Genomic DNA, 24,837 nt, shown 5'->3' with positions numbered 1-24,837 from the left:
TTATAGGTAAAGTCCCCGGCCAAAATAAAGCCTTTTTTTTTTAAGTACATTTATGAGCAAGTACTTATATACTTTAACTAAAGCAGAAATATTTACATGGCAGTTTCACTTCTACTGCAGTCATTTTGTGTCGGAGTTGCACTTTAACTTGAAGGAGAGACGATCAAAAATCGGACGCTTCTCCGCTCAATTCCCACCGCTGCACACACCCCCCCGCCCCGCTCCGCTCGGCGGCGCTGTCACGTCCACACGCGGGTTCTCCGGCCGCCGAAAAAAACAAAGAAGAAGAATTCAAACTTGCCACGGCAGCCTGTGAGCGCTGGACCGGGTCGGGCCGTCGGACGAGTCGGGAACCAAAACAAAAAAGTTTATGGATTAAATATCACGAGTTTTATCGTAAAATGTTCTGTGGTCATGGCCGCGTCTGGTAAGAAAGCGCTCAACGAGTAAACGCGTGTTGGGTTGAGGGCTGTTTTTGACGTAAAAAAACAAAACAAAACCAAAAAAAAACAAAACCCGCGGTTATCAAAACGCAGCCCGTGTCCCGCGTAAGAGAGGCGCCATGTCTACGCGACACGGGGGTCGGGATACTGTTCGGGGCGTCGACAATCGGTGTGCGCGGTTGGTTTGCGCGAGTCCGCGGGCGGGTTCCAGCACCCACGGCTTTTCCGGAGGCGGCGCGGGGGCCGCACACGCCGTTCCCCCCGTTCCTCCCCAGTCGTTGCTTTCCCCCGTCAGGAGGTTCCGGGAGCCGCCGCCGCCGGCCGAGACCCCTGCCCGGGTGTTCGCCAGGATTAAAAACCGAGTCCAGCGGGAGAGGGACCTGGACCGGACGTACGACTTGGATTACAGCGAGGCGTCTGTCATGATCCTGTCACCCGGCGCGTCTCCACAGAAAACCGCGCCCCACCCGTCCTCTCTGGAGAGGCCCTTCTACACACCCCGAAAGAGATGCACGGAGGAGGCCTCAGGGGCGCCGCTGCAAAAGGCAACACCATCGAAGTACCACCAACAACAGAATACTCGAGTGGAGAGGAGCAGGAATCCACCGCCATCCCCCAGTGTGTACTCAAGCTTGCTTCAACCCCTAAATGTGCCTGGTCTAACTAATAACTGAAATGCGGGACCACCCATACAGTTCTTTTTTTTTATTTATTTATTTTTTTTAACATGTGTTTATGCTTGTGTTTGAACAGGGGCTCATGTTTACCAGGAGAAACCTCCGCTCAAGTCCCCGGCCAAGATGTTTGATCACATTAAGGAGCGGGTGAGGCAGCGGCATGAGGTTCAGAGAGTCCACAGCAGCAGGAAGCAGCTCAGAAACACAGGTGAAGAAAGTGACAGCGAGGAGCTTCCGTGTGGGGCAATATCGCCGCTTTTTATTTTTTTTTATTATGACCCAAACGTCTCAACTAATGGATGTCCATAGAGTCACCTGGAGACCTGTCAGACGGCGCTGATGTGGCTCTTCCAGCCGGAAGGCAACACCTTTTCCCCTCATACGGTCCAACGCGGGTTAACACCACCACGATGGAGCTCAGCAGTGGAGGTGAGAGAGCCCTGGAAGTAACCTCAACCCACACCACAAGGGTATAAACAGATTGATGTGCACAGAGCTGCATTCATTTATTTACATGTTGTTTGCAAAGGGATTTATTTTTAAGTGACTCGGTTATTTTTGTATTTATTAAAAAAAAATGATTTAGCAGCTGATATATGAATACATGCAACATTACACCACAAATCAAGTGCCATCCCGCTGCCCCTGCACCACTCCCGCTCCTCTTTTTCTCTCCCTTCTGTATCTCGTAGGATTTTTCCGTTTTCTGTTGCAGCCTTCAAATAATGATTAAGAAAATAACAATAATACAATAACAAAACATTGCAAAGTTCTGTCTCTTTCTTTGTGGTATGTGAGTGTGTAAATGCACATACAGTAGTCAAAATTGTATACCTTTTTTATACCCATCAGATTAACTTCTCAAAAAATATTCCCATGTGTTCCAACTGTGTGATTTGTGCCCTATGACATCATACTGTACATGTTAAATGCTTTTAATCAAACTATATGGATGTTTAGGGGCATGGTCAGTCTTGGAGACGTCACCGCAAGAACTGAACTTCAGCATAGATGGAACTTGGACTTTCACATTTTTACTTCAGTGCATCATGTAATAATCCTCACCAGGTATCCCAACTACCCCCCAAGTCTTCCATCTCTTTAAATAAATCGCTGTGACTGTTTATTTACAGAGATGTACTGTAATTTAAAAAAAAAAATGATGCGTGAAGGAATATTTGGGAGGTAGTTGGGATACCTGTTGTGGTTTATTACATGATGCACTGAAGTAATAATGAAAGTCTTAGGTTCCATGTGTAGGTACTGTATGATGTCATATAGCACAAATCACATGGTCAGAACACAGGAATATAATTTTGAGAAGGTAATCTGCCAGGTATAAAATGTAACCATATTTATATAAATATATAATACATTTTATAAATATATTATCTATATAATAATCATTTGTGTATACAGGTACTCCTCACTTAACGACAGAGTTCTGTTCCTAGGACTGGGTTGTTTTGTCAAATTGGTCGATAAGCGAGGACCCCTTCTTATTTCACGGTAAAGGGGTGTGGCGATTGCAAACGCTAGTGTAGTGAATCCTGACAGACTGCGGGAATGAGACTGAGAACGGTGATGAGATGAGATATATACAGTGTATATAGTGTATACAGTATATAAAGGGTGATGTGCGATGAGGTGCTTGATGCTGAGAAGCAGCGCGCACGCAGCTGTATTGTTGGCAGTGCACAATAGACTGATCGGAGAGTTGATCGTAAGTCCGAACAGTCGTTTAACAGGTAGGTCGTTAAGTGAGGAATATATATGTTATATAGATAATTTTATATATATATATATATATATATATATATATATATTAGACTGCTGTATGTACATTTACACACTCACATACATCCTCAAAGTGAGAGACAGAAGGTTCCAATGTTTTGTTATTGTATTTCTTTATCATAAGTTGACGAGTACAAGAAAAAATTAAGGACCTTAGGGTAATGTTGCATATATTAATATATTAGGTTATAATTTATAAACAGATAAATATATTTTAAAAAGTGCCATTTAAAAAAATAAATATATTTGCAGCTCTAACAGCTCTGTGCACATGAAACGATGCGTTGAAGTAGAAGACTCACAAGCGACAGCTCTTTGGCGATTGAGCATACAGAAGCCACCAAGTCGAACAAAGGGCTTTGCAGTACCCTCCTAAATGTGCCTGATTACCTGAAATTACCTCTGCTGAAGGTTCATAACAGCATCCATCTCTCTGTTGATTCTGGGTTTTGCGCCATTTTCGTCCTGCCCGATCTCAGCATTTGATACTAGAGACCATGACATTCTTTAAAAACGCCGAACCAAATACGAAGTTGGTTCGTAGAGTCCAGTGTTACAATGGTTCACCTCCTACCTGAGAGAGAGAGAACCTTTTCAGTAAGAATAGGATACTGTTGGCGTACCCCAAGGCTCAAATTTAGGGCATCTTTTATTCTCATTATACATGCTTCCCCTTGACTATCCTTGAGAAATGCAAGCCTGCTCACTCAATAACCTCTTTTAACTGCAGAGACGACATCAAATGCTGGGTGGTGAGGAACTTCCTTCAAAATGGAAGTAATTCTGTTTGGCCCACCTAGCTCTGTCACTAGACTAAGCAATGCGATTGGTCCTCTGTCTTGCATAATGCAGTTAAAAATCTTGGTGCCTTCTTTAATACTTCTTTGAATTTTAACAAACAAGGCAGTCGTGTTGTGAAGGGCTGCTTTCACCACCTTTGAACCATAGCCAAATTAAAACCGTTTTTATCTCAAAGACCTGGAAACAGTTATTCATGCTTTTATCACCTCTTGACTGGGCTACTGTAATTCCCTGTATATGGGGTTGGCCCATTCCACCCTCTCTCGAATCCAAATGGTTCAAAATGTAGCTGCTAGAATTTAAACTGGTACAAAGACAAGACCACATATCACTCCTGCTCTGGCGCACTTGCCAGTAAAATTCAGAATTTATTTTAAAATTGTGCTATTTGTTTTTAAAGCCCGAAATGGATTAGCTCCACAGTACATTACTGAACTGCTATTTCCATCTTCTGCCTCCAGGTCACTTAGGTCATCCTCACAACAACTCCTCTCAGTTCCCCACTCACACCCAGAAACCAAAGGTGACGGGGCATTTTCTGGTGCTGTGCCCAGGCTCTGGAATAGTGTCCCGTCCCACATTAAGTCCTGTCCCACCCTTGACAATTTTAAATTGAATATAGAGACCCACCTTTTTTCTATTGCTTTTAGTTCAGTCTGAGTCGTTTTATCTGTTTTCTATTTTCCTTTAATAGATTATTCCTTTTACTTGTTTTTGTTTTCTCTTTATTTCTTTCCTTTTTTGTGCTTTTATTTTTGTTAAGTGTTTTATCTTAGTCCTGCTATTACCTCGTAGTCCTCATTTCTTTTATTCATGTATTCTGGTTTCTTGTAGTGTTGTTAATCGATCCGCCTCGACTGGAAAGCCCTTTGGGTCAACTACTGTTGTTTTTTAAATGTTTTACTCAAACAAAAGTGGCTTGACTTGACATAACTGAAATACAGGGCCACCGTGCAGACTTTACATGTACATCTATAATTGTGTTTGAACAGAGGCTCATGTTATCCTGGAGAACGTTCCACTGATGTCTCCAGCCAAGATGTTTGCTCACATGAGGGAGAGGGAGCGGACGAGGAAGAGGGAGCTCCTGAATGGAGTTGGGGAATCGCTCAGTAAATGTAAACACTGCAAACTACAGTGTATACCTTTTTTTTCTGTAGTTGTTAATTAATATGTAATATATATCTACTACTTAATACATCAATACTTTCCTTTTCTTCCCCCATGCCATCGTAGTTCTCCATGCGGATGAGATAAAAGATGGCGACAGCACTGAAGGTCTCAGTCTTTCAGAATATTTGCTTTCCAGCGACCACTCAGAGCCGCACATGTTCAGAGTGAATGCTGCTGATGGCCAATCAGAAAGCGATCCCAGCAGCGTTGATTCACCTCCAGCGATAAAACGACGAGGGGTCTCGGCAAAAGATCCGGTCCGGCGTGACTTTAAAGGGACCTCCATCTTGAAGACCCGTGAGACTTCATTCAGTTCATTTATTAGCAGAGCACTGGTGCTATGTCTTATCTGCTTTTTAATCCATGGCCATTTATTGGGCATTTTTAGGAGAGATTGGACTCAGATATTTACCTTCTATATTGTTCAAACAGAGGCTTATGATTCCATGGAGACACTGAAGTCCCCGGCCAAGACGTTTGCTCACATGACGGACAGGGAGAGGCAGGGGCAGCATCATGCAGTTAACACCACAATGGAGCTCAGCAATGGAGGTGAGAGCTCTGGGAGTGACCATACGCTCACACCAGGAGCGATTTTATCGCTTGTGGTTGCTAAATTGCCAAAAAGCTGTCGATGTACGCTCACACCAGAAGTTATCGCTGTCGCTCGTGGGCATTCCTGTTCGGCTCATCGCTGAATAGTTGCCATAGCAACATATAAACTGATTAATGTGCACATAGCTGCATTCATTTATTTAGAAGTAAATATTTATCGATTTTTGCAAATATTTATTTTTAAGTGAAAGTTATTTTTATATTATTTATAAAATAAAAGATAATATTAAATATATTAATATATGCAACATTACCCCACAAATCAAGTGCCATCCCAATGCCCCTGCACTACTCCTGCTCCTCTTTCTCTTTATTTCTCTCCCTTTTCTAGGTGCCCTTTTAGATTTCTTTCATTTTCTCTTGCAGTCTTCAACTCATGAAAAAAAACAACAAAAAAAAACACATTGCAACCTTCTGCCTCTCTCTTTGTGGATGTATATGAGTGTGTAAATGCACACATAGTAATCGAAATGATATCCTTGTTATTTTCATATACATTTCAGAATCCCTTTAAAAAAAATTCCCATGTATTCTGACCGTGTGATTTGTGCTCTATGACATCATACTGTACATGTAAAATGCTTTTAATCAAACTATATGGATGTTTAGAGGCGTGGTCAGTCTTGGAGACGTCACCATGAGAACGGAACTTCAACGGAGATGGAACTTGGACTTTCACATTTTTACTTCAGTGCATCATGTAGTAAACCTCACCAGGGATCCCAACTACCTCCCAAATCTTCCGTCTCTATAAATAAATAGCGTTCATAAAATGCGGGGAAACAGGCTACTGCGACAATGAGCTTTTCCTCCATTTTTGGGGATAAAAGTTTTGTAGATACCAAAGTCAAGGGGTTGTTCAGGGTTAATTCGCGGACAGACCAGCGGAGATGCATTATCGCTGCCCTGTGTCACGGCTAATTAGCACAAAATTGAAGTCCGCAACTTCCTCCCGTCGCCATGTGCAGACTTTACATGTACGTCTATAATTGTGTTTGAACAGAGGCTCATGTTTACCTGGAGAGGCTTTCACTTGAGTCTCCGGTCAAGATGTTTGCCCACATGAGAGAGAGGGAGTTGAAGAGGAAGAGGGAGCTCCTGAATGGAGGTGGGAATGACTCAATAAATGGGAAACACTGCAAACTACAGTGTTTACATGTTTTTTTCTGTCGTTGTTAACTAACATGTAATATATTTATACTACTTAATACATCAATACTTTATTTTTCTTCCCCCATGCCATCGTAGTTCTCAGTGCGGATGAGATAAAAGATGGCGACAGCACTGAAGGTCGTGGTCTTTCGAAATATTTTCTTTCGAGCGACCAATCTGAGCCGCACTCTGGTGAGGGCCAATCAGAAAGCGATCCCAGCGACGTTGACTCTCCTCCATTGGTAAAACGACGAGTGGTCTTGGCGGAAGATCCGGTCCGGCGTGACTTTAAAGCGACCTCCTTCCTGAAGTCACGTGAGACTCAATGGGTTAAGCATTGGTGCCTTGTCTGCTTTTTTGGGGGGGGAAAGATGGGACTCACAGATATTTAATGTCTGTCTAAATTGTTTAAACAGAGGCTTATGATTCCGTGGAGACACTGAAGTCCCCGGCCAAGACGTTTGCTAACATTAAGGAGCGGTCGAGGCAGGGGCATGAGGTTCAGAGAGTCCGCAGCAGCAGGAAGCAGCTCAGAAACACAGGTGACGAAAGTGACAGCAAGGAGATTCCGCATGGGGCAATATTGCCACTTTTTTAAATTTTTATTATAAACCAAAATGTCTTTACTATTGGATGTGCATAGAGCCATCTGGAGACCTATCAGACGGTGCTGATGTGTCTCCTCCAGCCGGAAAGCAACACCTTTTCTCCTCAGAAGATCCAATGCTTCATTACTCGCTGCTGCCCTCCAAGTCAAAAAGACGTAAGGCTGTCCATTCAGCATCCGGGGAATTCTGTCGGTTTTGAGAGAAAGGACAGTTTTATTTTTTTGAATATCACTTGATTTAGACTGTATGTCCATCTTACTTACCGGCCCATTCTTCACTTTTCCCTCTGGCCACAATCAGCCTGTAGACCTCGCCGGTGCTTGCTGCCTCTTTAAACTAGGGGCGCCAGGATTCCGATACGAAATCGATCGAAATGAGCGTTCGATTTAGAACTTTGAAAATCACAAGCCGGTTTGCGAGTCTCCCTGTATTTTTGTGGGTAATATCGTCCGACATGCTCGCCTACCGCTGGGGGCGGTAAAGATCCGCCGGTAAACAAAGGCAGTGTGCGCTGGGGGGTGCGGGGCCGTCCGCTGCGCCACATCAACACGCACTGCGCTTGCCCACCGGCGGATCTGGACCGCTCCAATATGGTGGACGCCCAGACGCATAAGGTGAGACTTGATAGTACATGTAGAAGACAAGACACAGATAGTAATCTACCTTTTACTACCAGTGTTCGCCGCAAGGAAGATAGTTGGTGCGCCATTGGTGCAGCTGGGGCAGATGCTATTTAAAAATAGCTTCCTTTTATTCTGCGCTTTTTTTGGTGAGTAACTTAAAAGTAGAGTAATAAGTAACTTTTTCTTTATTATTCTTAAGTCTAGTTCTGATAAAGCTCTTAAATGTTTAGGTGTGTTGTTTAAACAGTCCCATACTTTTGTTATCATTTATAATTGTTATTATTCAAATAAGTTACTTATTGAGAAACAAGGGTTTTTTGTTTTATTTATATTTTTTAATCAAGACTTGATAGTCTAACAATGGCATAGCCGTCAGTGCTGGAAAAAAATACATGTTTAAATTCGGAATCGAATCATGACCTTAAAACAGAAAGTCGAATCGTGGATTTAGAGAGTCGTGACACCCCTACTTTAAACAGAGGCTCACGTTTTGATGGAGGACTAAAGGTCGCCTTCTCAAATATTCACTGACATGAAGGAGTGAAAGAGGAAGCAACGGGATAAAGTCAGCCACATGTGGCATCTAAGGAATGTAGGTGGAGATATCGTTTTATTTGTCAAATGCAGAACCGTGGAGCTTTTTCCAAAGATGCAAGGTATAGTAATAACCCATTTACAAAAAGTAACGGAAAAGAATAGTATAAAATGAGTGGTAAAAGAAGTGTAATATAATTATAGCATTGTATTAGTATTGTCAGCTTGCCTGACATTGGGGTAAATAGTGGAGAAAAAACGGCATGAATAATAAGGATAAAAGCAAGAGAGATTTCAGGGATACAATAAAAGAAACATTTGTGTATATGGTCATTTTGTCTCATTTCAATGCAAATACTATTTTCTCTCTGCATTAAAAGTAAAAAAGGTCTTAATTTTAACTTTGTCGAAGGCCGGCAGATGCTTTGAGTTTTAATTGCTAATTTAAAAAAAAAACACTGGTTGTGCTCTCAGTAATGGACATTTCAGAAGGGCTATTTGTACTTGTGTACAGGTCAGGATACGTTTTGTATCTTATTCCAGTTTACTGTGAAGTATTTTACTGATAATCGGACTTGTTTGTTTTCACAGAACCCAAGGGCCGGTTACATGACAGGCCGATTGCGACAAATTGGGTTGGGATCGAAGGCTGCGCCCAACTGGACGCTTTTGCCGAATCTCCAGAAAGAACATTTTCCATCAGTCAGTTCAGACTCGGAGGGGAGTCTGAGAGCCCGCCGGCGAGCCATCCAAACCACGGCGTGGCCTTTCCCGCCTTTAGACTGGAGAGTAGAACCCTGGTAGAAGACCCCCTCGTCATTAACTCACCGCAGTTTTTGATCACAAAGAGACGCAAGCCTGTCGTCGTTGGCAACGCAGAGCCCCCTAAAGCCGCTCACGAACAGGAGCCCAAGGTGAGAAGCTTCCTGGGTCATGTTCAGAAGCAAAATACAGCAGTAAGAAGAAAGAAGGGAAAAAAAAGGAATCTATATCTTCCTGTTTAAGTGTAAAGAGGGGATTTAATCTCAGGGTAACCTCCAATAAAATCACATTACAGATTTTAAAAGGGCTAGACAGCGTAAAAAAAAAAGTTTTAATTAAAAAACAAAAAAATTGTATTGATGTAGTTTGTCTCTTACAAAGTTAGAATAGCTATTCCCTTCGATGTCCTCAACAGGGCAATTGTGTTCTGTCACCATTAAAATCTTTTTATTTTATTTTAATTTTTTTCTCTCATCCTGTTCAATAGGTGACAGGGATTAAACTTATACGCTGGACCCTTATGAGTAATAACCGCGGCCTCTATGTTGACGGACTCCGAATGTAAGTTCAGTTGGTCACTATTCTGGGTGATGTATCATTATAATGTCGCAAATGTTGTCTGGAATTTATCTATTAACTTTCATAATAACTTTCACAATACAGTGATTATAATTATGTTGTCTTTGAGGCGGCATCCCAGTAAAGTTATGCAATGTTCTGACTTCATGGACTGTTCTAGGTGTTCTGATCAATGCCATATCATAGAACCACTCTTTATAATACCTTGCTGTATAATGGACGCTGATATCGCGATGTCTTCTGCCTGCCTTTGTCTTCTAGGGAGAACAACATACAGTGGCACAGCAACATCATCACGGAGAGGGTATCCAAGAGTGTGCTGAAGACTCATTCTGGAAATACATACAATCTGATCGGAAAGATGCACGTCGAAAAGAACTCCAGTAAGACAGAAGCCAAAATGGTTCTGACGTTCAAGACCACATTTTGGAATAAAACTGATGACGTAGCAGTAGGAATGACGCGCAGCTGGACATTTTGGTGCGAAAGAATGAATTGGTGCTGATGTTCATCTTTATCCCCCCCCTGCCCCCTTGTCTTTGCAGAATTACCAAAGTGGTTTTTGAAGAAGTTTCTCTATGGTTTCCCAAAGAACTGGACGATGCAGTACAATAAATTTGTGTTGCAGTCAAAGTAAGGAAATGTGACTCCCTTGTGGCTCAAAATGTCATCAATGCAAATGTTTCAATGAGATTTGATGGTGACTGAAATACAGATATGTATTTTTAAAGCCATACATAATAACCAATAGTAATAACTAATATATTACATATAATTTGACAGAGAATCCAATTTTTGTGTGTGTCTCGTGAACCCAGAACAGAAGCAGAGAGCAGGGGGAAAACGAGCGACACTGTAGTTACAGCGAAGCCCTCTGCCAAAGTCCCAGCAAAACAGCAGAAGCAGATGCCTTTAAAGACTTGTAAGTTTACCTGAAGCTCCACCACTGGAACCACTTCAGCTGCCCAGTAAAAAAAAATAAAAAATAATAATACATTCAGGTGTTTTGTCTGTGATGTGGTGAGTAAGTAAGAAAGACAGGACCCGTGTGCCAGAGATGGGACTGAACTCGTTATTCCTGGCTTCAATCCTTAAGTTTGGGATCTAAACTTGTTACTCCTTTATTTACTTATTTATCTATCTATCTATCTATCTATCTATCTATCTATCTATCTATCTATCTATTTGTCAATTGTGTTGAGTTTGAAAATTGGGTGGGGAATAATGATATCTTGGACCAAAAGAAAGAAATGTGCTTTTGAGTCATTGGTAGGGCAACGCATGAATTTAAAGGCCGTTAAATTGGACTAATGGAGGTTTTATTTTTATTTTTACTTTATTTTTATTTCTTAAACCATACACTGATGCACTTCTCCAAAGCCTCGTCGGGTGCTCCTTCCTGCCCCAATTCAACCCTTTTGGGTATGAATGTGTCCCGGAGTGGCCGCGTGATAAAGCCGCCGCTGGAGTACTGGAAAGGAGGGCGGGTCGTGCTGGACGCCAGCATGAACATCACCATCCACGAGAGTTATGACATCGTCAGCAAACCGGTACGTTTCCAGTGCTCGAGTGACCGTGGGCCGCCATGTTGGTGGAGAAAATATCGAATCACATTTTTGACACACATGGAGTGACCAACCTTTGAGACATTGAAATTCTTATGTGTAAAACAAAATCACAAAGCTTGTCTTTATCTGCAATTAGCCCTCTGTTGGATACCGTATCCCATGTCATATTTTCTGATACAAGCATTGTTGAATCCATATTATGATGATCAATAATCGTTTTTATTTTTTGGGCAGCAAACCGTGACACATGTCACCAGAAGGGCAGGGAAGTTTGCAAAAAAACCTACGGCCTTAATCCAGCCCAGTCTCGAAGGTAAATATGCATGGAACTCCCTGCGGGTGAATGTTTGCTCTGCGTGCTCAACAGCGTCTCCTGTGTTTCCAGGCCAAAACCCCGGGGAGCTGACAAACGGCAAAAGCGAGTCACCGGGTTTGTGTAGGAAGGGGAAGGCGGCCCAACGCACTCGTAACCGTGCCAAGGCCGACACGGGTGAGCCGGCCACTCCAGTCAAATTTCCAGAAAAGTTCCCAACCGGTGCTGACGTCGACAGCACCGGAGACCAGGCGACAGGACGAAGGGCTCCCAGGGGCCAGAGTCTGGTCCCAGAAGCGACCCAGGTCCGAGATGTCGCCAAATGTCCGGAGCCGCCTCATCACCAAACAAGACAGAGCAAACGCCCCGCAGCACGGAACTCCAGGCGAGAAGCCGCCACCTCCACAGAGAGCGTGATACAGAGGAAACCGAATACTCGGAAACCCAAATTGCCTGCCACCGTTGCCAGTAAGTCTCTGCAGTCAGACGACGAGTTTCCCAGGACGAGGAAGAAGGTACAGAGGGCGAAGGCACAGACGACTCAGTCGAGTCGTTTGTCTCCGTCCAGTCCACCTCCGGACTCTGTCGTAGACCCTGACAGGGGGTCGAGGAGAAGCAAGCCCAAATCTAAAGGGATAAAAGAAACGGCTGCGACACCAAAGCCCGCTCCTCCGCGGCCAGAACAAAACCAAAAAAAGACAAACAAAACAACTCAACAGGACGTGGTGAAGGAGAACGAGTGGGCTAAAGGAGAGGTGGAGAGGCTGAATGGGTGAGTTTTGTCTCCCAACAGAGTTTTGGAAGGTTGTCGTCTGGATTATAGCACCGTGACTTGAATGTGACTTCCTGTCTTTAGGAGCGAGCCCGGATCTAAAGGGACGAAACCGGACACGACGCCAAAGCCCGCTCCTCCTCGGGGCGAGCCGAGCACGAAAAGCAAGAAAGGCCGAAACAAAACCAGAACAGCTCAACAGGACGTGGACAAGGAGAACGAGTGGGCTCAAGGAGAGGTGGAGAGGCTGAAGGAGTGAGTCTCGTTTCCCCGCAGGGCTGGAACGGTGTAGTCTGGATCATGACACTGTGACCCGAATGTGACTTCCTTGCCTTTTCCAAAAGGGCCGTGACCTCCATCCCTAAACACGTGGCGTGTTTCTGGGCGACGGTGGCCCTGGCAGTAGGAACACGGTCGGCAGAGGAGTGCCAGAAGCAGTACATGTTCCAGGGCAGCTGCCAGGCCTCACACAAGAAACCCAAGAAATCTAAGAAAAGCGAACCACCAAAACAGCAAGGTAGTGTGACGCCAAACGCTGTAGAAATAGATTATGTCAAGAAACGGAAGGGGCCATTATGTAAGATACGGTTAATATTTACATTTTTCATTCATCATAATTTCTGGACTACTTGGGGTAACCACCTATGCAGTGCTCTGAAGCTTTATTTGTTTTGACCTTGTTTCTTATTTTTCTCAACATTGCGCTAAAAGTGCATTAGCACTTAAAGGTGTTTTCCCCACTTTCCCGGTTGTAGAGCTTCCCAAAATAACCGCCAAAGCAGGAACCCTGAAGAGGAAGGAGCAGGTGCGGCAGTACATGGAGACCATGCCCAAAGACGACCACGACGACTTCTTCAGCAGCGTGCCCATGCAAAACAGGGTGTTCACAGTGGGTTTGATTCCGTGTCAGCCATGATAAATGTACTGTTTATACATGTTTAGAAATAATCTCCCTCCTCTGGGTGGATGGAGATGCTCCCTTTGGTGGCTGGAGTACAATGTGTTTTTTTTTTTTTTTGTCCCCCGCCCCACAGCTCCCGTCCATGTCTTGCAGCGAAGACGAGCCTAACTTTACGTTTTTGGAGCCCCTCTCTCCCGGAGCGGCGCCGTTCCCTGTCGCCAAGACGCCCCCGTGTCTCCACCTCACTCCCGGGATGTTCGGCTCCATCAACAGGTGAACAAAGCTACTTGCTTCTTCGATTTTTATCTGTTTAATTAATTCAACTTTTGCTGTTCATTTTGATAGTCCCATAGCGCTCGGTTGTTCATTTGAACTCTCAGCCCTCAACTCCTTTTTACGCTTTATAACACCCAAAATCTTAGAATAGTGCAATAGACAAACTGGTTTAAAAGGAGGTAAGAGGAAAAGTTTATTTTTGGGTAGGAATAATGCCAATCCGCACCATTTTATTATCCTGTATTACAATTTGCATTGTTAAGCTTGATGTTCCATTTTGGGGTTAGTTTGAAGCAGGGGGTGGCATTTAAACAGGGCAGTATATTACAGGGAAAAACTCATCGGCGTCATGTCGAGCTTCTACGTCTCTCCAAACATTGTTTCTGGGGCAAAATAAACCCACCACGTCCTGGTTGACGTTTTGTAATAGTTTCCAATAAACGGCTTCGTTCCGATCTCACCCAAACCATCCTGCCCTCTGACACAGAGAACCTCTTTGAAGCCGGCGACAGTATGTGAGATAACCTTTTTGTTTGTTTTTTTTGCCCTTTTTTAGAAAAAAGGACGACAGGTACGTCTACAAAATCCAGAAGAGGATGAAGAAGAGCCAGGTGTCTGACTTCAAACACACCGCCCCTTCTAAGGTTCGACCCGGTCCGCTTACGCCTGCAAGCAGCACGTAAACACGTCAGCGTCAGGCTGAAACAAAATTATTTTCATTTTTATAAAAAAATTAAAAAAAAAAAATTCCTGTCTTTCAGAATCTCACATACACGCCAACCATGAAGAAAATGATGAGATGTGGAAATACGGGTAGGTTTACACAAAGGGCAAACGTGTCATTCATTTTAGCCGATGCAGTGAGTTGAAACCCTGTGACTTTCTATGGGGAGACACAATCTCCTGACTGGGTTCATGTGGAAATAGTCTGACTCACCGGATGTAGGTTGTTCGTGTAAAGCCTGACATTAGGCGACTATTTCGGTCGGCATTCTCCTCCCCTTCCGCTATCTGCATGTTACCGTTATCAAAGTCCCCCTCACTGCGTGTAACGACAACGACTCCAGCGCTGACACCGCGCTAAGACAGCGTGTGGAGATAGGTCCAGCTATGAGAGACTAGATCACCAATGATCAAGTTATGTTTGTCTTTTTTACTTGTAAAGGTCGTATCACATAGCCGACATGCTTCTTTTGCTGTTTAATGTGGCGTTTTTTTTATTTATTTATTTTAATTGTTTTGTGCTGGGATTAATGTGCTTTAATCCCAGGGTTCACCTTTTCACGTGCAAGGGTTCCACCAAAACAAGTTCCCACCCGACACAAGTTCACCACCCGACTGTGCAAAGGCACAGTCGCTGCATCCAGGACTTAGCTCCGCCCAAGATGATTGTGATCGGTTTAAATACCAACAACGCAGCGTTTTTCTTCCCCTAAATCTGAATGACGGTGGGTTGAGCCAGCGCTGGCACCGCACCAAGACCAAGCGTGGAGATAGGTTCTGGGCATGCGAGACTAACGGGGAAATCGCTTTTTAAATATAGTTGCTTAACTCATCCTATTTTTTCCCCCCCCACTAGAAAACGACAGCTTCGTCGTGCGGAAGATGTTCCCAGACAATGATGGAGCTGATGCCGAAAGTGGAGAAGAGGAGGATTTTTACTTCTCAGACAAAGACTGATTGAGGGCAGTTTAATAAAAAAAGATATCTATATAACAGCTGTTTGCTACCTTTTTATTAATTTAATAGATCATTTCACCAGCGATTTCGATTTTTAATTGAGTGAACTGAATTAAAAATCTCTTTTTTTAATTGGTGTGTTGCAGAGATTTTGGCTGTAATAAAGTTATCTGTGAAATGGTAATTATTACAAAGAATATTTATTTTTCCAGAAAAATATGATTTGATTTGAGTATTAAATCTTATTTAAAAAAAAGAAAAAAAAAAAGAAAGTTTTTCCATCGTGTCAAACTTGTGTGGATTTAATTTTCTGAGTTGCAACTATGTAAGGGCCCTCACGAAGTGGTCATGGTCCAGGGGCCTGATGCTGCACAGGGGCCACAATGGCTTGATATACTTGTACAGTATGCTGCGTTCCATGGAACTCGGAAACTCGGAACTCTGTTGAGGAAAACAAGGGAACCCGTGAAAATGATCTTTTGACTTAGCAAGACGGCGCTTTCTACAAGCTACAAAAAAAAAAAAAAAAAAGGACGTTGACACACAATAAGAACATTGCAGAGGAGTATAACAATCAAAGGTTAGTCGCCATTTCAAAATAAAGTTGGACGACGTCATGGTTCCGTGGCGCCGGAGCGACCGTGGCCCCGACGTTGCCGAAATAAGTCCGTAGCGTCGTCAACGCGGCATGACGTCAGGAGGGGGACGGAGGACAAAGCGGGTCCGGGCGAGCGGGCCGCCGGTCACGTGAGCGCGGGGTCACGTTACCTCGGCTCGACGCGGAAGCGCAGCGGTAAACACGGCGGCCATGGAGACCCTGTGAGTTCGCAGCGGACCGCGTCCGTTAACAAAATGTTGCGGTGGAACCACCCCGTCACCCGCGCGGGGGTCTGGTGGAGACATTCGTCCCCTCTCGCGTCGAGCGCTTTTAGTTGTTTTTGGCGGCCGCTAATGAACCCGAATGCGCCGGCGACGACGCGTCCGCTCACGTGGTTACAGCAGGCCACCCGTTTCCCGGTGGCAATGGAGGTCGCGGTCCGACCTCGGCCCAACAGCGGTGTTTTAAAGTCGTAACCTCGATGTGCGACCGCTCCGTGTCTGTCATCTGCTGCTTTTCTTCATCCTCCGCTTGTTGTCGTTCTTGCCAGGCTGCCCTTCACCATCCTTCTGATACACGGCGCACTGGTCCGGACCGGGTTCCCGGAGGAAGACCAGGATGTTCTGTGAGAAAACACTTTACAAACATGTTTATGTTATTGAAGGTCGGTGTATATACGGTGTGGTATATACGAGTGGGGTGGAGCGCTCCTAAAACACTACATTGTTACACTAATGTCTCTGTGTTGCACTAATGTCTCTGTCGCAATGTAGCTTGAATGTTATTCTCCCTTGTAAGTCGCTTTGGATAAAAGCGTCTGCTAAATGTAAATGTAAAACAAGCTGCGGGTCAATGGAGGAGCCCGAGGGTCAGACCTAGTCCATCACTGGAACCACTGTGCAGAGTCGACGGCCAAAGGCGGTCGAAAAATACCTACTCACACAAACTATCACGAAAAGTATCCCTGAGATGCCTTTTAAAAACCTGTTATTGTTCATTATATCCTCGATAATGTTATCTACTGTGGACCTAAAATCATATTGATTCTGACCTTTTATGCACTGACTCTGCTGAAGTGAAATGAAGTTAAAATGAAAACATATATATAATAACAACCTTCAATCTGTTATTCATGCTGCAATATATTGCGTTCCTTCCTCGTTCCTATGTTAATGTTTACAGTGTCTGGTGCCATATCAGTATTAATACTTTTTTTTTTTTTTTTAAATCAGCGTGAATCCAGCCAGCCGGAAACATTTGGATTAATTATTCTCTATGCACTCAGGTTGACCTGGTTCCCCCCCCCCCTGTGGTTTGTTACATTCCATGAAACAGGCTGCACTTAAAAATTAACTAAGTAAATATAGTATGATGAAATATACTTAGATTCAAATAACATATTGTTGTTTTACTGTGGTCAGAAAGAAAATAAAAAAAATGTAAAACTAATTAAATTATGTATTTTATCTCATTACAATACTGCTCATCTGTGTTATATTTAAATATTCATAAACAACATAAATATATGTGTATATATTTGATAATTGTGTATTATTTTACTAGATTTTTTTTTAATCCTATTTTATTATTATTATTATTATTTTGCTCTCCATTTTTTCACACCTTTAAGCTTTTTTTTATGCAAATCGTTTGGCAGTGTAGCGCACCAAACCTGCATGTAAATGTACCTGCCGGAATAAACCGATTCCGATAAAGAAACAAGTGTATTTTGTTGCAACCAACTTGTCATTAATTCAGACTATTGGGGACATGCTCTAATTCGCGGTTTTTCTTAGAATTCCGGAGGACTGGTCTCATGTGGGTCGGGTCAAGCCAACAGAGGAGCTAGAGCTGACCTTCGCCTTAAAGCAGCAGAACGTCGAGGAGCTGGAAGATGTACTCCGACGGGTGTCAGACCCTGACTCTCCTCAGTATGGTACGTTTGTGTATATTCACTGGTCACAGAGTTAAAAACATGGGGAGTCCGGAGTAGCAGTTGTGGAAGTATTTTCAATAACCTTGTTAAATAGAATAACCCAAAGAATGAATGCAGTGGTTTCTCTCTGGGGTCTGTCTAGGCCCTGTCTTGCTTTAATGTGTTTTATTTATGTGGCTTGTTTGTTTGTTTTTTACATTACAAGCAAAGACACAATACTGCATTCCTGGACTGTGGTAATTTACGCCTTAAGCCCCCCCCTGTTTTTTTTCGGCTTCCACAGCCAAATACCTGACGCTGGAGGAAGTGTCCTCCCTCGTGAGTCCATCTGCGCTGACCCAGAAGGTGGTGTGGCGTTGGCTGCAGAGTCACGGGGTCACAAACTGCCTGACCGTCCACACCCAGGACTTCCTCCAGTGCACCATGACCGCAGAGTAAGCAGGATCCCTTAACACAGACACTGCTGCTTGAAATGTGCAAGGCATGCAAAGATGAGCCGCACGTCTCGCGAGACAGTTTCCCATTTTGCGTTTATTAGATTGAATCCCTTAAAAATATATAATGATACAGGCTTCTTCTTTATGGTACGGTTTTGACAATAATGAACTTGAATCATGCAATATCTGTAGGCTCAAATGACATACGTTTGTGTTGGCTCTGTGTTCCAGGGTAGCAGAGTCTCTGCTTCCAGGTAGTAAGTTTCACCGGTACGTGAGAGACGGACATTTCCTAGTGAGGTCCTCTTCTCCGTACAGTGTCCATGACAGTGTTCACCAGCACCTGGACTTTGGTGAGCCCTAGCTTTTCTTCTGGGCAATGTCTGAGGCATTATACTCTCTGTCTAATGAGTATTTATATATTGTGGTCACTTAAGATGGGCGAGGGGTAACTGATTTTTCTATCTCCATCTCACAGTCGGAGGGGTTCACCGCTTCCCGCCTAAGACGCGGAATGTTAGCCGAGTGCTGTCCACTGGGAAGCGCAAACATTCAAAGATGGCGAAGGTGCACCTCGGTGTGACGCCCGCCATTTTGAGAGCTCGCTACAACATGACGGCAGCCGACGTGGGGTCGGCACAGAACAACAGCCAGGCTGTAGCTCAGGTTTGGATTCGCATTCACCTTGGGTGATACCTTGTTGTACTCTTGCGCTTTATTGAAATGACGCGTCTCGGGTTTCAGTTCTTGGAGCAGTACTACCACCCGGCGGACCTGGCTGAGTTCATGAGCATGTTTGGCGGCAGCTTCCAGCATTTGTCCAAGGTGGAGCGAGTTGTCGGCACGCAGGCAACGGGCAAGGCTGGCCTGGAAGCCAGCCTGGACGTGGAGTACATCATGAGCACGGGGGCAAACATCTCCACGTGGGTCTTCACTAACCCAGGTCCGTGTGGTCCAAGAATGGTTTTCTGTTCATAAAGAAACATGGATCCCTTTGTTAAAAGCTGTAGAATGTTTATACTTTCCTTCCCTTCACTCCACCCCCAGGCCGCCACGAGTCCCAGGAGCCCTTCCTGCAGTGGATGGTCCTGCTCAGCAACATGTCCGGCCTGCCCTGGGTCCACACCATCAGCTACGGGGACGATGAGGACAGCCTGTCTTCCGCCTACATGACGCGCATCAACACAGAGTTCATGAAGGCCGGCGTCAGAGGCATCTCGCTGCTTTTTGCATCAGGTGAGGGAAACCTCGGATGGGTTGCAAGGGTTTTAACATATCGCAAATTAATGCAAATTTATACAGCTTATAATTACTAAATTGTTCATATCATATTGTACATATTTTATTTATTTTTTTGTCTATTATCAGAGTTTATCCTATATAATATCAGTGTTGGTTCATTCAGAGGTTTATTGTCTAAAGTTTTTTTTTTTTTTTTCGTTTTATTACATTTCATTTATTATTACCTAGGTTTTTTTTACATTGGGATGTGTGGCACTGTAATACGTCATTTTCCCTCTGAGATCAATAAAGTAACTGGCAGTCTCAGTCTACAGTATCTTACAAAATGGAACTAGTTAGTCAATTGAAATTCGGTAAAGAACCTACTAATGGGGAAACTTTAAGCTGTACCATGGAATGGCGGCCTTGGATGGGCCTTGTCCTTTATTGTCAACACAACCAAGTAACCGTGGAGACGCCCTGATGTTAGATTATTATCTCAACTGAAACGTTAATACACCTTAATAATGGGGCTTGCTTGGGAAAAGCATGTTTACATTGGCAACCATTGGCATGTAACATTTGCCATGACGCACGCCAGAGACTTAAAATGACTTGTGGGCAATGTTGTTATTTATAATATATATTTTTTTTATAGCTGAGTTGATCTTTTTTAGGGGACAGTGGTGCTGGCTGCAGACATTTGACTAAAGGAGGGAATTCCTTTAGGCCCAGCTTCCCTGCCTCAAGGTAAAATATATGTGACGTTTAATGGGTTATTTGGATCCCGTGACACACACACACACACACACACACACACACACACACAGTATGCTTGCGTATAAGAATATTGTTCTACTGTGCACTAGGAGGCAACACTGAAGTGATATTCACGAAAGACTTTGTTGTGGATCCAATACGATTTCCAGGCGTTTCTCATCAAGCTATCACTTGATGTATCATGTGGCGAAGCGTCGTCACCTTCCTGTTTGATCTGAAAACAAATGGAAGATTTATTGCCACCCAATGTCAGGAAAATGTAAAAAGTTCATGCTACAGTGATATTATATCATGAAAGTAGGGCATTTAGGTAGAAGCATGCAATGGTGATTTCCTCATCTCAAACAATTTATTGAAACAAAAGCTAACAACAGTGGTGGGTATACCACAACAAAAAATGGCAATGTCTCAATAACTTGTCATGTGCCCTTGAGCATCAATTACAGCTTGACAACGACGTCTCATGCTGTTCACAAGTCGACTTATTGTCTGCTGAGGCGTGGCCCCCCACTCTTCTTGAAGGGCGGCCCTCAGGTCATTGAGGTTCTGGGATACAGAGTTATGAGCCTCTACACGGCGACTCAGCTGATCCCATAGGTTTTCTATGGGATTCTGGTCCGGTGAAAGTGCAGGCCACTCCATTTGAGGTGCCCCAGTCTCCAGCAGCCGTTCCCTAATGATGCCACCTCCATGAGCTGGAGCATTGTCGTCCATGAAGATGAAATGAGGCCTGTGTTGTTCATGCAGGGGCACAATGGATGGATGGATTAATGATGTTATTCAGGTAGTATGGGCTTGTCACTGTACCATTCACAAAGTGTAGGGCAGTTCTGTATTGACTACACACACCTGCCCACACTGTAACACCACCACCACCACCAAACGCTCGTCTGGTGACAACAGTGGCTGATGCATAGCGCTCTCCTTGACGTCTCCAACATCTTTGGCGGCCATCATTTCTGCTCAACCTGAATCGACTTTCATCAGAGAACAGCACTGAGGCCACCGGTCCCTCGTCCAGCGTAAACGCTCCCTGGCCCGTGCAAGACGATGATGCCTGTGCCTGGTGGTGTGGTCAGTTACCCTTGCAGGTCGTCTAGCACGCAGACCATGCTAATGTAAATGGTTTCGAATGGTCTGACGTGACACTTGTGTGCCTCTCACCTCCCTTCAATGTGCCTGGAGTTGAGTGGCATTCATCATCCGGTTTCGCAGGGCACTGTTCACAATGAAGCGCTCATCAGTGTGGGATGTGGCCAAAGGACGTCCACTTCTATGCCTTTCTGTGACTCTTCCAGTGTCTCTGTATCTCTGTTGTAACCTGCTGATGACACTCTGTGACACTCTAAGCTCAGTGGCCACTTCCCTCTGAGAACATCCTGTTTGAAGCCTCGCAATGGCGAGGTACTGTTGATCAATTGTTGGTTGTCGTCTGTGTAAACAGAAATGTGAACAGCATGATGAAGAGGGCTGTTTAAATACCAATTCGAATTGAACCAGGAAATTTATTGGCCGATTCATGGATCAAATACCTGTTGCACAACTTGCCGTTCAGCTCCTTGTTAGAGAACAGCAAGTTGTGCAAAAAGTACTGAAACATTGAACAGTTGGACACGTGCATTCAAAAGTTTAGAGAAGGTCAAATTAAGTTCACCTGTAAAGATTATAGTGCATTTTAGGTTAATCCTGAAATTTCACCCGAAAGCCGAATATCCCTAACTTTTTGTGAGTAGTGTATATGTTGTTTTTTTTAACTTCTAATAAACTGTTTGCCCCGCAGCCCGTACGTCACAACCGTGGGAGGGACGTCCTTCAAGAACCCCTTCAAGGTCACCTATGAAGTCACGGATTACATCAGTGGAGGAGGTTTCAGCAACGTCTTCAAGATGCCAGATTACCAGGTACCCTCCGTTGAACCAAAATCCGTGATCTGCTTCCTTTGCGCGCCCTGGAGGGTGGGGGATGAATAGCAACCAATCCCCAGATGTGTAAATCCACTCATTCAAAGTCACCTGGTGGTATATAGATTAGATACGAGGAAAATAACGGATGGGTGTTCTGTCTGTAGACGGTTGTTTTTAGTGTGTGTGATTGGATAAGGGGCTCATAAGATGGACAGTGTTTAACGGATATCTTCCATGATTGAGTCAATTTTATTAAATTCATATTTCTGTTGTCCCTCAGACCAGTGCAGTGGACAGCTACCTGGAGGCGGTGGCCGCAGGTCTCCCACCGCAGACGTACTTCAACATCAGTGGAAGGGCCTATCCAGACATGGCCGCCCTCTCTGACAATTACTGGGTGGTGACCAACAGAGTGCCCATCCCCTGGGTGTCCGGGACCTCGGTAAAAGACCTCGCACCTCGTTAGGCTTTCAGTTCAATTAGAGGGTCTCAATTTGATTTATTTATTTTTTTATCTATCAAGTCTATAGAGAATAAATCCACCTTTATAATATTTAACATTTTAAATATCATAAAATATTACAAAATTGGCTTTTTATTACTAAAGCTGAGTGGATCATCCACAATTTTATTTTTAAGCAGAATATAGAAGGCCAAAAATGTCAAACTGTCAAACTATTGGAATCAATCACCAATTGGATCAATCAGTTATCAACTTGGATGTGACCTTTGCCCCTCCCCCTCCTCCTCCTTAAGTACTTTCCTATTCCATCTTAATAAAGCTCCCCTGTCCTCTGCCCTCCGCCTCCAGGCGTCCACTCCTGTAGTTGGGGGCATGCTGGCTCTGATCAATGACCAGCGGCTCCTCAAAGGTCTGCCGGCCCTGGGATTCCTCAATCCACGCCTCTACAAACTCAAGGGACGGGCCCTGTTTGATGTAAGTCACCAAATAATTCAGGCTGTCTCTCCTCTGATCCACCAGTGTGTCTGAATTCCGGATGAGATTGCAGACAAATTAAGTCCATACTGACATTGAGAAATAATGAAAAAACAGGGAAAAAATATGTATATTCTTTCCCCGTTTATAAAAAATAAAGATGTAGTATTATTTTTTTTATGATGGTATAGTCCTCCGGGGATCAACAAAGTCTCCTGGTTTTTGTTTTGGTTTTGAATCGTATGCCCCTTCACTTCTAGGTGACGGAGGGCTGCCATTTGAGCTGTCTAGATGAGCAGGTTCAAGGGCGGGGTTTCTGTGCCGCTCCCTCATGGGACCCTGTGACCGGCTGGGGAACCCCGGACTACCCTGCTCTGCTGGCCGCCCTCCTGGAGGAGTGACGCAGGAGAATCCTAAACTGTCCCCCGAGGTAGCCGTGTATGCGCTTCCCAAATCCTCACTGTGTTTAAAATCGTCACTTTTTTCCACTGCTCACTACACGTCTGTGCAGTTAATCTAAATGCTTTGGTTCCCTTTAAAGGGTACATTCAGGGTAATTTGAGGTGCGCTCTATCATTTTTAAATCAGATTTTGGTGCATTGGTATGGATTCTGAGCACCCTCTGGTGAATGAGGGACTGAGTTAAAACACAGCGTATAATTTGGTGCTCGATGACAAATGTGACCAGCAGAACGGGAGGACAAGTGCAACAACGCGGTAGACCCATGCCAGCTGGTTTCTTCAGGTAGACGCTTGGTGTAAACACTTGTATTCATCCATTTTTCCTTTCCTTCCGTTCAATTCTCTGCTCAACTATTGCTGTTGTTATAACTGTAACTGGATTCCGGTTGAATCCGAGATGCACTCTTCTGTCACGGCCAAGTGTGTATATATATTTTTTCTTCTTCTTTTAAATCGTGTGCAACCTGTTGCCTATAAACCGCTTGTTCAGCGAGCTCTGAATCAAGCGGTGGTTTTGGAAGCAGAATGACGCTGATGTTTCCCAATGCTGCTATTCTGTGTCCTGCGGCTCTGAACTGGCTTCACAATGCTATAACACAGCTTTAAAAAGGTGCATGAGCAGCAATATTGTCACGGGAATTGAGGGTTAATGGGAGAGATGAGTGTTGAGGGGATTGGGTAATGATGCAAAGTGTTCCTAGAAATACATAAACCATCATATAAATATCATCAGGTACATTTCAGATCCACATAACACGCACATGGAACTTTCAGTATATTTTCCGAGAACAAGTCAATTTCATTGTGTATTATTACCATTTATCTATTCAGAATTGGTGGACACAATCCAAACTATATTTTAGATAATACATCGAATGTAGCATGATTATTCTCAGGACAGTAAGGTAAGGGTATTCATGTAGGAGTAAGTTTGACGTTTGATTGTATCCAGTTTGTGTTATAGATAAAACATTATAGATGGCCATCACATCAGTTTCTTCTATAATGGAAAATACCCTTTAAATTAAAACTGTTTTGCTTCCTGCGATGAGATGCTGAATTTTGGTCCGATTCTGTTACAACCTACCAAATTCGCTGTTTTATGCAATGGTTATTCAGTTAATCTGTCCACCAACATTGCTAAACTTGTTCCTAGTTTTAAAATATGCAAATTGTTTCCCTCAAAGCAACTCTGTATGAAAGACCACATTGTGGCAATGGAATGTTTAATAAAGTTAAATATTTTTAAGTCTGTCAAATTTGATGTTATCAGTAAATTCATTTCAAT

The 24,837-nt window shown here is 43.9% G+C and overlaps 2 protein-coding genes across 3 annotated transcripts; both read left to right on the top strand.

The window, feature by feature from the left end:
- Positions 1-414: 414 nt before the first annotated feature.
- mis18bp1 (MIS18 binding protein 1) lies at positions 415-15,416 on the top strand. Of its 2 annotated transcripts, none has more exons than XM_080012563.1 (25): positions 415-1,061; positions 1,197-1,328; positions 1,430-1,549; positions 4,711-4,836; positions 4,955-5,188; positions 5,324-5,443; positions 6,510-6,614; positions 6,755-6,973; positions 7,075-7,200; positions 7,302-7,421; positions 9,015-9,337; positions 9,673-9,746; positions 10,026-10,147; positions 10,310-10,397; positions 10,583-10,686; positions 11,145-11,314; positions 11,567-11,645; positions 11,718-12,417; positions 12,502-12,672; positions 12,762-12,934; positions 13,173-13,306; positions 13,452-13,591; positions 14,151-14,238; positions 14,356-14,407; positions 15,174-15,416. In XM_080012563.1, exons 1-25 carry the CDS (start codon positions 563-565, stop codon positions 15,272-15,274), a joined length of 4,320 nt encoding a protein of 1,439 aa, XP_079868689.1. In that variant the 5' UTR covers positions 415-562; the 3' UTR covers positions 15,275-15,416. The 2 variants fall into 2 exon arrangements, with proteins under 2 accessions (XP_079868689.1, XP_079868690.1); XM_080012564.1 differs by having other exon boundaries at positions 14,151-14,248; positions 15,174-15,306.
- Positions 15,417-16,034: 618 nt separating this feature from the next.
- tpp1 (tripeptidyl peptidase I) lies at positions 16,035-24,808 on the top strand. The gene is made up of 13 exons (XM_080011891.1): positions 16,035-16,093; positions 16,423-16,497; positions 17,669-17,808; positions 18,092-18,242; positions 18,477-18,598; positions 18,724-18,911; positions 18,990-19,188; positions 19,293-19,481; positions 20,144-20,216; positions 22,027-22,147; positions 22,431-22,592; positions 22,962-23,087; positions 23,348-24,808. Exons 1-13 carry the CDS (start codon positions 16,083-16,085, stop codon positions 23,486-23,488), a joined length of 1,698 nt encoding a protein of 565 aa, XP_079868017.1. The 5' UTR covers positions 16,035-16,082; the 3' UTR covers positions 23,489-24,808.
- Positions 24,809-24,837: the final 29 nt, after the last annotated feature.

This window comes from Zeus faber (genome assembly GCF_960531495.2).
Source record: "Zeus faber genome assembly, chromosome: 13".
Taxonomy (NCBI): domain Eukaryota; kingdom Metazoa; phylum Chordata; class Actinopteri; order Zeiformes; family Zeidae; genus Zeus; species Zeus faber.
The sequence above is the reverse complement of the archived record's forward strand: the minus strand, read 5'-3'. Positions and strand labels throughout refer to the sequence as shown.

What these genes read in the sequence shown, in the direction of transcription:
- tpp1 (XM_080011891.1), top strand. An exon ending in ACAGCCAGGCTGTAGCTCAG is followed by an intron (nt 18,912 to 18,989) that starts GTTTGGATTCGC and finishes CTCGGGTTTCAG; the next exon opens with TTCTTGGAGCAGTACTACCA. An exon ending in CCTGGGTGTCCGGGACCTCG is followed by an intron (nt 22,593 to 22,961) that starts GTAAAAGACCTC and finishes CTCCGCCTCCAG; the next exon opens with GCGTCCACTCCTGTAGTTGG.
- mis18bp1 (XM_080012563.1), top strand. Translation starts at nt 563, where the DNA reads ATGTCTACGCGACACGGGGGTCGGGATACTGTTCGGGGCGTCGACAAT. An exon ending in GAGGTGGAGAGGCTGAAGGA is followed by an intron (nt 12,673 to 12,761) that starts GTGAGTCTCGTT and finishes CTTTTCCAAAAG; the next exon opens with GGCCGTGACCTCCATCCCTA. An exon ending in ATGTTCGGCTCCATCAACAG is followed by an intron (nt 13,592 to 14,150) that starts GTGAACAAAGCT and finishes GCCCTTTTTTAG; the next exon opens with AAAAAAGGACGACAGGTACG.